We start from the raw sequence: 15424 nt of genomic DNA, 5'->3' as shown, positions 1-15424 counted from the left end.
CCCAACCTGTAAACTTCCATCTTTGGTTAGGGCCACCAGATGTTGTGAAAGAGTGAAGAGTAAGAGAGAGTAGCATTGCTTCCTGGAGTCAACCCTCAAAGCAAGAATGAAGACTAAGAACAATTCAGGTCACTTATGCTCTGGCCTCAACCCACTGGAGAATTTGAGCTGGAAGCAGGGTATTTGCTTGATTTTTTTTTTTTCCCCCAGAATCCTGTAGTAATAAAAACTGAAGTACATGACTCTGAGAAAATTGGGTTTTGGTCCTCCGGTCAAAACCAAGAAATAAATGCATCTGACCAAGAGAATTGATGGATCACATTGCAGTACAAAAAAAAAAAAAAAAAAAAAAAAAAAGGTCTAAATAACTAATGGGCTAAGTAATAAAGTTTTGGGTAAACTGAGAGCAACAGAAGGAATTGCTATAGAAATTGCTCTACATAAAACATTTGTGGAAGACGTTGCTTTTGTGAGCACAAAATCCTGTCTCTGCGGATGCTTTGTCAAGTGGAAAAGGCACTCCACTCAAAACAATGAAGGCTTCTCTGTAGGCTGTGTCTCCACATTCATTTTTATTCTAAGGTCTGGAAGACAGCTCTGTTAGAAATAGCTGAGCAATTAAGCAATCTACACCTCGTTCTCTTAAGAGAAAGGATAGAGTGTTCTTTCCAAGACTACCTGGTGAGATGAAAAACGTTCTCCAGAGTTTCTTGTCCCGGGTAACGTCTCGTATTTCTCTCGTCATGTTTACAAGCCTGCCTGCAACTGGGGGCACCCGTCGGAAATCCAGGATCCTGGAAGAAGAAGAGAAAGAGTTTAGGTAAAGGATTAAAATCTAATGATAGTGGTAGGTTTTAGGAAGGTCTGAGGGCATCATTTATCTGTGGTCTTTAAGGAGTTAAAAAAGAAACCCAAACCACATCGACTTCAAAGTGGATAATCCTTTGTATAGTATAAAATGTGTCCTGAATATGATGAGCTCTGGCTTGCCCACACAGTATGGAGCAGAGGCAAAATACAGAGGAGTATGGGAACACATTGTTCGATGATAAAAATGAAGATATGTAGAATTCCAGGAATAAGAGACAGCACAAGCTTAGTTTCGACTTTGTGCTACTTCAGGATTCTCATAACATGCATCTTGCTCACCAATTTTTAAAGTGACCTGAGGAATGGTAATTCAGCACCTTTCTTCCATAACCACCATCTAATAGTAGTTTTTTTTCTCCTGGAAGTCTTAGTATTTGTTTGATTTATTTTCTTCTTCTTTATACCAACTTAAACTACCTCCCTGAAACTAAATTTTTTCCCACAGGCAAAAAGCCTTTCTCTACCCCAAACTCCCTTGCCTTAGCAGATCATTAAAAGCTCCCTGTGAAGTTTTACAGTAAAAAAAGCAAAGCCCCCTTTCAAAACCTCCCCATAGGTTGGGATTTTTATGTCCACTGCTGATAAGATTTTCTGCATTAGGTAGCAACTGCTTTTTCTGCTTACTGTGGGGATATTTAATGTGCCTCCCTGCAGGAACTCCATTAATGGTTTTTCTTACAACACTACCTGCTTAAAATGGCAACATAAAATATAAATCAGGGATCAACAGGGATCAACGTCAAGGTCAACAACAATAAAATAAAGAAGTCCCTTGAAGGATCTGACTAGGATGGTTTTTAATGGCAAATCTACCCTCTGCCACCCATTGACAGGTTGCTTTATCCTAACCATCAACTCAGAATTCAGCAATACTACCTCTACCCCCAAATAATTTCTGGCCACAAAGCTTCCAGCTTTTCAAAAGGTATTCCTTGGCACTTCAGAGTTTGAAAGAAGCTTCAGTTCTAACTCAGCCTGTGAAATGCCGTTGTTTCTCACCATACTGTTAATAATTACTCATTGATTATTAATTACTGCTCCTCATCTGGGCAATCTGAGAGGGCTTCAGTCCCTTCCCAGTCTTAGGGTATCCACCGTAGTCTGCACTAACTCTGCCTGGGGAGACATCTTCAGCTAACAGAAGCATGGCATGACCACCACTGCCTTCTCCTTCCCACTAACTTGTGCCCTAAATACACTCCTGCTATGGGACAGCCCTGGCTTCTTGCTGTGAAACCAGAACTCTTTCCCCATCTCAATTATTCTTCTCTGAATACCCACACCATTCCCCATGTCCCACTTGGATTTGCATGCCCTGGAGCTAATTGGGGTGAGCTAGACTCCTGTCACACTTATTTCCCAGGAGATGGGTCCTCTCCACATGCAATTCAAGATCACAGGGGAAATTCATTTCTTGGCTTCTACCCAATACAATTTCTCCTTTTTTTTTTTGAGAATAACTTATCGCTAGAGTTCTCATTCCCAGAGCAACTCCCATTTCCTTAATTACTAATCTACCCTTTCATCATCTGCCATTCCATTTATTGGTGGCGTTTGCCCACTTTTGTTCCATCTTCCCCTTCTTTAAAAGCAATTCAGTTACAGAGCTGGCCAAGTGCAGAAACTTATCACAATCTTTCCACTTCTCTTTCAATGCAAATCCATTTTACTTGCCTGTCCAAATGGAATGCTGCTATTTCTGCATTATGTCTCTCATAGTCTGAGAAATAAAAAAAGTCAGGCGGGGTTTCTTGTTCTCTGGTTTGTCTGCAAAAAAAAAAAAAAACAAGGAAAGGGTTTTTTAATGATGGGTTAGGATTTCTAAGGAGCAGTACCCAGCCGTCATCAGGATGTTAGTCTGGAGTCAAGTATTGTTTGCTTAATGGAAGGCCTTTAAATACTTCATGTGTGCATTATTTGCCACGTAGCCTTCATTTTATCTTCTTTTTTTTTTTTGCCTAGTGCAACAAAAAAACCACCAAACCCCAGGAATTCAATACTTGTGCACACAGGCTCCTGTCACAAAGCTATTCCACTCCAGACTCTTGCTCTATTTAACAAGATCTGGTTTATCACTCTCAAACATTTCATTAGTGACAGTGCTGAAGACAATGTCACTTCATTAAATTATCATTAACTGCAATTATGAAATTTCCAAAAGCAATAACAATTTTTTTTTCTTTCATCTTTGGCAGCCATGCAGCTCCTATCTGAAGGATGACTCTCCCTTTGTGTTACTTGGAGCCCAAAGTGACATGTTTTTCTTATTTCAGCAGAAATGGGATCACTGCAGTTTGATGGCCATGACACATGTCATGTTTCAAAGAACATTAACAAAACTGTGCTCCGGAGAAGATGCAGAACTTGTTGTTTCTTCAGTTTAAGAAGCAATAAAAAAATGTCATCCTGTTGGAAATGGAAAGGCTAAAGCTTCAACACCAAGCTCCATGGAAAATAGAAACAGAGGAGCAAATCTTTAGGCAGTTTCCAGTCGTGGTGGCTTTTGGAAGGTGCACAACTCAGGCAGTTGACCAGTACTACACCTGGGTGCCACCTCAGACCTGCGTCATGCCTATTTTGAAGTCTTAAATGAGAGATAAGCACTGTAAAGCTGTTCTGCAGAGCATCTGCAAGGGAGGACAGCTCCCTGAAAGAGGAAAACAAAGCTCCTTCTCCTTCCCTGCTGTCGCAGGTGGGCAGCTGACAGCTTGTGCATCACCCATCCTATATATTGCAGTTAAAATACAGCTTCTGCACCAGGACCTTGGAAGGCTTTGGAATGGTGTTGGTGCAGAGCAAAAACCTCCAGAGAATTTGCAGTAAATCCTAATTATGGGGCGTACTGGGAATGCAAAGCTGTGTCTACCCACCACCATGACTACTGGGACTGGTATCTGCCCCTGAGCCCTCCTGCATCCACAGGGCTAGAGAAACCACTTGGTACTTCTTGGCAATATGAAGACTTTGCTATGGAACCATGTCTGGTTTGTTAATGCCTCTTCCAGGACAATCCAGTAGAGTTTGAAAGGCTAATATCCTTCCTTTTTATATCAGTATCTGGTTGAGGTACTCTATCTCACCCTAAATGAGGAACAATTGCCATTACAGAGACAACATTAAGATATTTGACTTGTGTCCAATACAACTCAAGGTCAGAGGAACCTCCAAAACCCCAATGATGCTCTGGCCAAAGGAGCACTGACTACTGTCACAATAACGATCACAGAAGTGGCCAGCACTTGGCAGAAGTCCTATTAGGGCAGGGCTGTGGCTGCAAAGGGCTCACAAGGAGACAAGCAAGCCTGGCATAAAAATGAAGTAGTCTTTTGCTTTGTCTCTGTAATAAATGTAAAAGGGGAAAGTACATGGCCATGAAGAGGAATCCTGGAGAACCAGAAACCTACAGCATGTCACACAATAGACTGAAATCATGACAAGATCAGAAAGGAAGAAATGAACCCTGAGTATAAATTCAAAAGAAGAGATTAACACCTTTCTGTTGGGCAGAAAATGACACATCTCTGTATAACATCCCCTCTCCTCCCAACTTTAAAATAGTCAATTTCTTGAAAAAAAACTAAAAACCAACCAACCAAAAAAAAACCCAAACAACAAAAGCCAAACCAAAAAAACCCAAAGACAGATTAATCCCAAACATTTGCAAACTTTACACCAAAAAATTCAAAGAGAGGCAGAATCATCCCAAGCTTTTGCAAACTTCACACATCGCAGCACAGCTGATAAGATGCAGAAACTATTACTAATTAGCTAATCAATGCCATCTGCATTTTATCTCCTAAAGACTTTAAACAAATCAGGGCTGTTCCTTTACAAGGAAATCTTGCTCCAGAAAATCAGACTTCAACAAGGACTAGATCTCAATCTTGCAAGCACAGCTGCACCTCAAGCCTCTGTGCTGCCTGCTCGAGATGCCAGGCAGTCAGTCCAGCACCGCCGGGATAGTCCAGTCTCTCTAATTTCACTTTTCCATTTGCTCCCTGCCACCCCTGGCAATGGCTGGGGATATTATTCATTTGGGAGTTAAGTATAGCTGTCCTGCAGGCTCAGACTTGTTTGTCCACGTTTCTCTCCTGTCATAATGTATTATTAAGTGGTAGTGCACCCTCCTAAAAAAGCATCAACTCGATTGTCCGAAAACCTGCCAAAAATGGACACCAAAGCCACAGTGCAATCCAAACAATGGCAGTAACTCTTTGTCTTTGAACCCAACTATGCATCACAAAACAAACTCCCAAGTATCTCTGATGCTTCAGTTGCTTCCCACTACTTATCTACAGAAAAACACTCTCCAGCCACAGTGCCCATGGTCCATGCCCATGAGAAACAAGCATGGTACCCACTTTTCTGTCTCTTGGGTATACTGGGAGAGACCTGGGACTGTTTAGTCTGGAGAAGAGAAAAGTGAGAGGGGATCTGATCAATGTCTATAAATGTTTGAGGGGTGAGTGTCAAGTGGAGGGGGCCAGGCTCTTTTTGGTGGTGAGCAGTAATAAGACAAGGAACAATGGATACAAACTTGAATATAGAAGGTTTCACCTCAACATGAGGAGAAACTTCTTTACAGTGAGCACTGGAACAGGCTGCCTAGTGAGGTTATGCAGTCTCCTTCTCTAGACTTTCAAAACCCACCTGGATGCATTCCTGTGCAGACTATGCCATGTGATCCTGCTTTGGCAGGGGGGTTGGACCTGATGATCTCTTGAGGTCCCTTCCAACCTCTGATATACTGTGATTCTGAATGTAGACTGGAAGGAGGATCTATCAACCCCTAAGATGCTTTACATTCCTTATGTTTCTTTGCAAAGAACTAAAGATGTAGCAGATCCAAACGTGAAACCCTCTCCTGAAATAACCTTGGAAAAAAAATCTTTTCTGCTGACTTATCCCATAGATAAACCAGCAACCTTGTTCCTTGGATCTGACTTTAGCTGGCAAGAGATTCAAACATATGTTTATTGTTAATTTGATGTCTGTAGCAGCACCTAAAGAGATTTGTTGGTAATTCCTCAGCCACACAAAGCTGCTAACTAGCAAACCAGCAAACACTAACACGTGTGATGATCATACCCTAAGGTATACAGCTGAATTTAGTAAGCCACATGAGGCTAACACAGTTTGGAATCAATGGACTGTTATGACAAAGGCTTTAACAGTGTTAAAAGGGCACTTAGATAATAACCTACATTTTTTACTTTATCCAGATGCATTTAGACAGGATTTTATGTTGTGCACATTTAAAAAGCTGCTATTTTTCAGCGTGTACAACCTAACCAATGCATTGCTTAGTTTGGTGCTGGGTCTTCTAATGATCTGGTCTTATGCATGTGTCTGAAGAGGTGGAAGATCAAGTTCTGCTCTCAGCAATGCTGATGTACAGTCAGCAAGTCCTATCATTTACTCTGGCTTTAGATGGCAGTAACTGGCCCTCAGTCTAAGTGACAGGCTGGCAAAGGGGCATGCACTTTTGGGTCCCATTCAGGTCAAGCATCTTAGATAACAACACTGGAAACAATCCATCCCATAGTATGTTTTAAATCAGAATTGCATTTTAAAGTGGAAAAAAAAAATCCCTCCAAACCCTCAAGTCCTTTTGGTTTTATGACCTGGTGGGGACTGAAGGTTGTTTTCTAACAAAATCATGCATGTGAGATGTTTGAGCAAGCAGACCAAATACGCTGAGCCCTCTGCAGAAGGGGATGCTTCTGAGGGGCAATAAATGAAAGCACTGGCCAGAGCCAGCAGTAACATCTCACAAGGTGCAGGATGCAGGTTCTGCACAGGTTGCAGATGGTGGGAAAAGATTTCTGGCAGTGGCTCTTATTTTGCAAACAGTTGGAATCTGGTGATCCTCTCTTTGGAGAAGGATTTGGCAGATATTTATAATAGCAGGCTGGGAAGCTCTGGAGGAGAGACAGATGGAGGTCTGTTGGTACTGCACACAGTTAAAAACTACACAGTGGCACCAGACCAATTACAGTGTAAGGGAAGAGACAAATCAGCAAGGTAACACTAGTAGAGGAGAAATAAGAACTAAAGGGAAATCAAAGCCCATGAACATTTCCCTGCCATGGCACAACTTGGAGAAAATATAGTAAGTGAAGTGACTTTAAAGAGGAAAGGGACACACCTGCATTGACACAAGACAAGATGCAACTGTGATCTGATCTTATGGCTAGAAAAGGGAGTCATGCTTACAAATACAAGAAATAAAGCTACCCTGATAAATTAAGAGTCAGGAATAAATCTGGTGAGTCAGCTCCTTCCTAGTTAAGGTTGGGACCTGTTTTGGTGTTCAGTAATATTTGGATAAACCAACATAGTGATTTGTGTGCAGAAATAATTGTAAAGGCTCAAGTTCTTCTGAAATATTTCTGTTAGTTTGTTTTGGTTTGGTTTGGTTTTTTTTTTTTTTTTTGGCAATTACTTGATGCCTCAAACCCAACATTAATAATTTCTAGGGTTTTCTTTTTCTGCCATCCCTGAGCCTCATCACAACAATGAGACTGCAGGGTCTGCAGACTCCCTGTCTTTTCAGGGAGTCTGTTCCAGGAACAAAACCTTTAGTACGGAAATCTGTATTTAGTTTTCAGGATCACTCCCATGCACCTGCCTAAATTACCAGGATTAACACCCACCAGGGCCATGTACTACTTGAAAGAATCCTGCCTCGATGCCAGACTTTCTCCGCTCTGGAGGGGTCCTATTATCTGTATGGCAGCCAAAAAAAGCCAGAAAAGAGGGCAAACAGCCCAGTCTGAGTCAAGTGTTATCCTGACAGACACATGCTGTCTTCCTGTGCTGCAGTCCAAAGACATGGCAGAGACACCTTTTGTGTCAGACCCGTGTGCCTTACCTAATGAACGGACGTGCTGCTGGTTTGGAAACAGCTCCTTTTGCACTCCTGTTCTGACACATAAGCAGGGGAATCAACTGCAGGGATTAGGGGTGCTTATGGATCATAACAACGAGCTTGGCTGCAGCAGGGAGTGGGTGTGCTTGGGTTTAGACCATTTTGTAGATGGAGACCCTGACCTTCTCCAGCCAGGGAAATGCAGCAGCAGCAAAATCACTAAGAGGTGTCCTACGAGACATGGCAATTGTGTGGCAGGGACACAGCTTACCAACAGAAGTGTCATTTGTCTATCAGAACAGATAACTGGAGATTATCTGGGGTCTACCCACAGCTATAGGTTTCTATGTTTCTTTGGAAAGCAGCTTTTCTCTTTTCCCATGTAGTATTTAAGATGTTTAAATGCCTGTGATGGAGCCAAGCTGCAGGCTTAACAGTTAATATACAGTGTTACCTAGATGACCAAATACACTTATAGAATCATAGAATCATAGAATCATAGAATCAGGAAGGTTGGAAGAGACCTCAAGGATCATCGAGTCCAACCTGTCACCCTACACCTCATGCCTATCTAAACCATGGCACCAAGTGCCACGTCCAATCCCCTCTTGAACACCTCCAGGGATGGTGACTCCACCACCTCCCTGGGCAGCACATTCCAATGGCCAACCACTCTCTCTGTGAAGAACTTTCTCCTCACCTCCAGCCTAAACCTCCCCTGGCGCAGCTTGAGACTGTGTCCTCTTGTTCTGGTGCTGGTTGCTTGGGAGAAGAGACCAACCCCCTCCTGGCCACAACCTCCCTTCAGGTAGTTGTAGACAGCAATGAGGTCTCCCCTGAGCTTTCTCTTCTCCAGGCTAAACAGTCCCAGCTCCCTCAGCCTCTCCTCAAAGGGCTTGTGCTCAAGGCCTCTCCCCAGCCTCGTTGCCCTTCTCTGGACATGCTCCAGCAATTCAACATCTTTCCTAAACTGAGGGGCCCAGAACTGGACACAGTACTCAAGGTGTGGCCTAACCAGTGCTGTGTACAGGGGTACAATGACCTCCCTGCTCCTGCTGGCCACACTATTCCTGATGCAGGCCAGGATGCCATTGGCTCTCTTGGCCACCTGGGCACACTGCTGGCTCATGTTCAGGCATCTGTCAACCAGTACCCCCAGGTCCCTTTCCACCTGGCTGCTCTCCAGCCACTCTGACCCCAGCCTGTAGCTCTGCATGGGGTTGTTGTGGCCGAAGTGCAGCACCCAGCACTTGGACTTGTTGAATGCCATCCTGTTGGACTCTGCCCATCTGTCCAGCCTGTCAAGGTCCCTCTGCAGAGCCCTTCTACCTTCTAACAGATCAACACCTGCTCCCAGCTTGGTGTCATCTGCAGATTTACTGATGATGGACTCAATCCCCTCATCCAGATCATCAATAAAGATATTGAACAGGATGGGGCCCAGCACTGATCCCTGGGGGACACCACTAGTGACAGCCTGCCAGCTGGATGTGGCACCATTCACCACCACTCTCTGGGCACAGCCCTCTAGCCAGTTCCTAACCCAGCGCATAGTGCTGCTGTCCAGCCAGTTAATACAAGACCAAAAGGCTGCCACTCAGCAGTTTGATGCTGTTTCAATTACTTGCTGGCTTGGGAGGGACTCAGGGACTTCTTGCTTTGGAAGCACCACAGTGGGGCTTTGTAGACTGCCTCTTGTTCCAGCAAGCACCAGATGCTCCATCAAGTCTGGAAAGCCTTTTTTTCCAAGACAGACAGGCATGAAATCTTGCCTACAAACTTCTTTGCAACAGTGGAAAAACTCAGCCTGAAAGTCCAGTGTCTGCTTGCAAGATTTTCTACATTCACACACATAACCCACAACTCTTATGTCAAATTGGATTGTGCTGCAGGGGGACCTAGAGTGTCCTGAGATAATCTAAAGCTTATTATTCCAAGTGAAGGAGGCAGCCTGTGGAAAAAAACCCTGATGTCTCTCAGGCAGCTGCAGTCCATAGGAAGGTACTTAGATTTTGCAGCCTTGTTATCACCCAGGAGGGCTTTCTATGCATTTGGCACCTGTTAGAACAGGTGGGAAAAAAATGCCACTTAATTTTATAATACATTTTAGTGACTTAGGAAGTCCTTAGGAAGATAAATGATATTGCTAATGCAGCTGCATCTACAGTAGCAAAGATTTCTGGTGCCTATTTCTGACTCCTTATGGAGTCTTGGCAGCTGATGGCTTTGGCTTTATCAAAGCATTCTGCTACAAAGAGCACTCCCAGGAACGATAGGAGCTGTTTACAAGAGCAGAATATGGTCCAGAAAATGAGTGGCCAAGGCAGGAATGCAAAGACATGCAATTTAAGTGGTACAGAAAGGATGTTTGGCCTGTTTCAGTGCCATCATCCCAATGACAATATGGGTCTCTGCAGGATATTCAGGCTTCTCTCATTTAACTAGCAGTTCTGCAGCTAGGAAAAATGAGAGAGTATTTACTGTGGCAGAAAGACAGAAATTCACACAGGGATGCAAAAGCAATAGGAATAATTAGCAAAGTGCCAAAAGGATAAATACCCAGATCAGGCTATTGCGTGCCAGCCCTGGAGTGCTGTTCTCCTGAGCAGAGGAAGAGAGCTTGACAACAGCACATGCTCAAGGACCAGTTAGCTTAACATAAATCACAAACTTCTGACGCAGAGAATGCCAATAAGCTTCCTAAAGAGCATTTGTATACATAAATATCTTGTTACCTGGCACAGGAGGATAGTGGGGAGAAGATGGAGAGGAAATCCACAGAGAACCACTATATTAAAGTGTTTGTTTTTTTTTCCATTTCCAATTGCAGAGGCAAAGCAAAAAGGGCTCGGGAGGTCACCTAACACATCTCCTGGCCCCAGGGCAAGATTTGCTAGACCTAAACTGTTCTTGACAGACACTGCTATAACATGATCTTCAAAATGTCCTCTCCCAATCCCATGGCTACAGCCCTATTCTCCTTGTCCCCATGTGCTGGCCTTATTCTTCTGCTAATTTTCAGTCTCACCTTTCCCACTCACTCTTCAGTCAAGACAAAACCATCACAGTGAGATGTGCTGCAGCTGACCTGGGTGCCTTTCCTAGGAAGGAATATGCCAGAACAACCATCTCCCATTCCTGAAAAGAGCATCTCCAAGCCAAGACTTGGGAATTAAGCCTTTAAACCTTTAGTCTGCAGATTCCTCAGCTCAGATTCCCTTTCTTTACTAAGCACAATTCCCTTATTTTTAATTCTTTAAAAACCCAACCAACTCGAAGCCTTGAAAGCCTGCTTCTGGCATTCTCCTTAAAACCATTAGCACTGCTTCTAGAAGACAATGAAGCAACCTCTGATTCCTCTGCACAGATCAGGGGTTTTGTGAAAATGTTGTGCAAAACTGGTTCCTTGCTCAGTGCAGCACCAGGGAAAAGTTCCTGCTATCCCATTCATGAGATGTATAGGTGGAGAGAGATAGAGATAGAGATAGAGAAATAGAGAAATAGAGATAGAGATAGAGATAGAGATAGAGATGGAGATGGAGATGGAGATGGAGATGGAGATGGAGATGGAGATGGAGATGGAGATGGAGATGGAGATGGAGATGGAGATGGAGATGGAGATGGAGATAGAGATAGAGATAGAGATAGAGATAGAGATAGATAGTGATAGAGATAGGTAAGGAAATTTTTACCTGAGCAAAACATGATTTACCACTCCTGACTGACTACACAAGCAGACAGGATGTGAAGGGATAAATAATCAGAGTAACTATTATGATGCAAGAATATGGAATAGTCATCTTATTCTTCACTAAAATATAATAATAATAATAATAATAATAATAATAATAATAATAATAATAATAATAATAACAATAATAATAATAATAGTAATAAAGCCAGACATTTTATTCTTCTTTGGGGCTTTTCTCTTCCTTCTAGTGAGCTGGATTTTGTATTACTATCTCAAAATGGACCCTCTGTATACCACAATGCCCTCACTGACATTCTCCTGACAGTAAAGTCAAGGCATAATCTCTCCAATCATCATTTCATTGTCTACCAGCACAGAAGAATAGCTCTTTTTTCTTTTTTTCATTCATTCTTTTGAGCTTTCAGATACATAAGACACGAAGAGAATCTTTGATCAGCACAAAACTCATAAGAGTATGATCAACTGGGAAAATTTCCTTCAGCAATTCAGAATATTACTTCCAGTTCTGCCTAGTAAGTAGCTGCCTGTCACCACAGGAAAAGCAAATAGAAAAAAAAATATCAGCATAAGCATATTTGTCAGGATGTCTTCCCCATCTATGCTTTTTGGTGTGACAGCCAGCAGTCCCCTTCCTGCTCCCAGGAACACAGCTGAAGAGAGGAGATGCTGTTGGTGGAGCCTCCACTCTCAGCCTGGTCAGATCCCAGATTCACAGATAAGTTCTTTACCATGAAGGTAATGAAACACTGGAACAGGCTGCCCAGGAAGGTGGCTGGGGCCCCATCCCTGGAGATATTCAAAGTGAGGCTCTGCAGGGCTCTGGGCAACCTGATGTAGTTGAGGATGTCCCTGCTGACTGCAGAGGGGGTTGGACTGGATGACCTTTGGAGGTCCCTTCCAACCCAGACCATTCTATGATTCTGTGATTCTGTCATCAAAATCATCATCATAGTAACAATAATAATAACAGAATCACAAAATTATTGAGGTGAGAATGGAGCTCTGAGACCATCAGGTCCAGCCTATGACCCAACACCACCATACCACCACATCTGAGAGTGATTTGCCATTGGAATGTGCTGCCCAGGGAGGTGGTGGAGTCGCCGTCCCTGGAGATGTTCAAGAAAAGACTGGATGAGGCACTTAGTGCCATGGTCTAGTTGATTGGATAGGGCTGGGTGATAGGTTGGACTGGATGATCTTGGAGGTCTCTTCCAACCTGGTTGATTCTATGATCAACCAGATCATGTCACTAAGGGCCACATCAAATCTTTCCTTAAGCACTTGCACGTGACTCCACCACCTCCCTGGGCAGTCCATTCCAGTGTCTAATTACTCTTTCTGGGAGGAAGAGCTTCCTAAAATAATAATAATAATAATAATAACAATAATAATAATAATAACAATAATAATAATAAAGAAAAGAAGAAGAAAATAAGAAAAAAAGAAAAAGAAGAAGAAAGAAGAAGAAGAAAAGAAGAAGAAGGAGAAGAAGGAGAAGGAGAAGGAGAAGAAGGAGAAGGAGAAGGAGAAGGAGAAGGAGAAGGAGAAGGAGAAGGAGAAGGAGAAGGAGAAGGAGAAGGAGAAGGAGAAGGAGAAGGAGAAGGAGAAGGAGAAGGAGAAGGAGAGGGAGAAGGAGAAGGAGAGGGAGAGGGAGAGGGAGAGGGAGAGGGAGAGGGAGAGGGAGAGAGAGAGGGAGAGGGAGAGGGAGAGGGAGAGGGAGAGGGAGAGGGAGAGGGAGAAGGAGAGGGAGAAGGAGAAGGAGAAGGAGAGGGAGAAGGAGGAGAAGGAGAAGGAGAAGGAGAAGGAGAAGGAGAAGGAGAAGGAGAAGGAGAAGGAGAAGGAGAAGGAGAAGGAGAAGGAGAAGGAGAAGGAGAAGGAGAAGGAGAAGGAGAAGGAGAAGGAGAAGGAGAAGGAGAAGGAGAAGGAGAAGGAGAAGGAGAAGGAGAAGGAGAAGAAGAAGGAGAGGAGGAAGAAGAAGAAGAAGAAGAAGAAGAAGAAGAAGAAGAAGAAGAAGAAGAAGAAGAAGAAGAAGAGGAAGAAGAGAAGAAGAAGAAGAAGAAGAAGGCTGAAAAGGAAGCCAAATGAAATGCTGTTACAAAGCTCAGTCACACAAAACCAGAGAGATGAGCTCCAGTGCTACCAGACCCTAGATGGATGTTTGTAGGTGCACTTAAGGTGTCTTAATCCAACACATATATCAGTATCTAATATCATCTGCTGTGGTACTGGACAGGATGTAACCAGGCAAGTAGAATCATTATTTATAATATTTGCCTGTATTTCCTGCACTGCACAAATATCTCAAATTTAAGAGGCAGGTTAGAGAGCAAGCCAGTTTAAAATGCTTGAGGTGAGATGAGTTTTTCCAGCATTATGGGATAGCAGCTGGTCTTGATTATCCCCAAACAGCAGCAGCACTGAAGGCTGGGGTAAGTGAAATAAAGATGCTTTTCATAACCACTTTTGTAAGTTGTATACAGAGCTGCTTCTGTTGTAAGTAATGACACACACAGCTGCTTTTTGGTCAGCAGTGGGGATTGAAGTGGCTCTTTCCAAAATTAGAAGCTCAGGTCTGCATACCTGGATTTAAAGAAGCCTATCCTCTGTGCTCAGCAGGAGTTATAGAATCCATACTGGTATGCTGATTGAGCAGGAGGCTGCACATGCACGCAGAATTGCAGGTGTGAAAGTGTGAATTGCCACAAATTCATCTTCCTCTCCATCTTTTGGAGTGCTAGTAGGAAGATGGGATGTGAAATGGAGAAGACAACGCTCATGCCACAGTGGCTAGAAATATTTTTCTACCATAGAGGGCTTGTACAGAAAAGCAAATGGATCACTGTATGAAGAGAAAGGCAAGCTCTAAGAAGCTCCCATCACTAATTCACTTTGCAGATACAAATATTCTCAACTCAGAAATAAGGTTTGATTCATCTTTGAGACAGAAACCTGACTTGACATACAGGAGCTAAAAGATTAAGAGGTACTTGACAGCACAACAAAAGTGTCCCCAAGTGCCAACATTAACAGGGTCAATGCTGTCACCACAGCAGGGAGAAAAAAGCCTCATAGCAATTAAATAAGTAGGAGACATCACTAATGAGGAGCTACAATGATGGTTTTGTGCCTTTTTTTAAGGTATCTTCATTAAGAAACCGTGGTCCTGCCCCTGTATGGTTTGGATTCCTTCATGCTCTTAAAAAGGCAGCACAAGCATTTTTGCCATGCCAAGCCCATGATATCTGTCATCTTTCCCCTTGATTTATCCCTTTGAGGCTCTGTTGTACGTTGTCTGCTAGCCCTAAACTGCAAACATGAAAAATGACACAGCTGCAAAAACTATTTTTGAAAAGCAGGCAGTGCAAGCAGAGCTCAGTGTGAGTGAAGGTACCTTCAGCCTTTCTTCGGGACAAAGACCACAGAGTGTTTTCTACAGAGGTTTTTCAACCTAAAATGTTTACAGAGCTCTGGGAGCACAGGAGGGGAAATATGTGTAAAATTAGAAGTCTCAAGCACTTCTTCAGCCCTGTGAACGCTATTTAATATGTCTGGGGTCATTAAGGGTAGAGATTTAACAGAACAATAACATTAAACATACTAGAAGCATAGCAGAGCTCAAATTTCTTCCAGCTTGTTGGATTTTTTTTTTCTTTTCACTGTAGGTGATGGATGTGCACCACTGACATTCCAGGGCTCAAAACAGGCTGTAAAAAATAAATTACTGCAAATATGATGCTTTGATAAATAGCTTCTACCTTTTTATTCCATCCCATCATTACAAGAACCATGAATGCTAGGAAGCTTGTCCTCAAAATCTCCCAGGAAGTAGGAAAATATTAGTGCTGTGTTTTTTAGCAAAAGCTGCAAAACACGGAGCTGTTAAGGATTCAGCTCTGCCCTAAGCAAAGCTCTCTAGCCTCATTAAGCACATGCTTAACTTTGGGCACACATATAGCCAGTGAACT

The 15424-nt window shown here is 43.1% G+C and overlaps 1 protein-coding gene across 1 annotated transcript in view; it reads right to left on the bottom strand.

Moving 5' to 3' along the window:
• Nucleotides 1-15424, bottom strand: part of FAM20C (FAM20C golgi associated secretory pathway kinase) — a 64786-nt gene that overhangs the window by 12023 nt on the left and 37339 nt on the right. Inside the window, 2 exon segments of the mRNA XM_054391110.1 lie at nucleotides 679-794; nucleotides 2545-2637. Of these exon segments, the coding sequence (XP_054247085.1) occupies nucleotides 679-794; nucleotides 2545-2637 (209 nt within the window).

Source organism: Indicator indicator, chromosome 22, assembly GCF_027791375.1.
Source record: "Indicator indicator isolate 239-I01 chromosome 22, UM_Iind_1.1, whole genome shotgun sequence".
In the NCBI taxonomy this organism is placed as follows: Eukaryota; Metazoa; Chordata; class Aves; order Piciformes; family Indicatoridae; genus Indicator; species Indicator indicator.
Note: the sequence above shows the minus strand (reverse complement) of the source record. Positions and strands in the feature narration are given on the sequence as shown.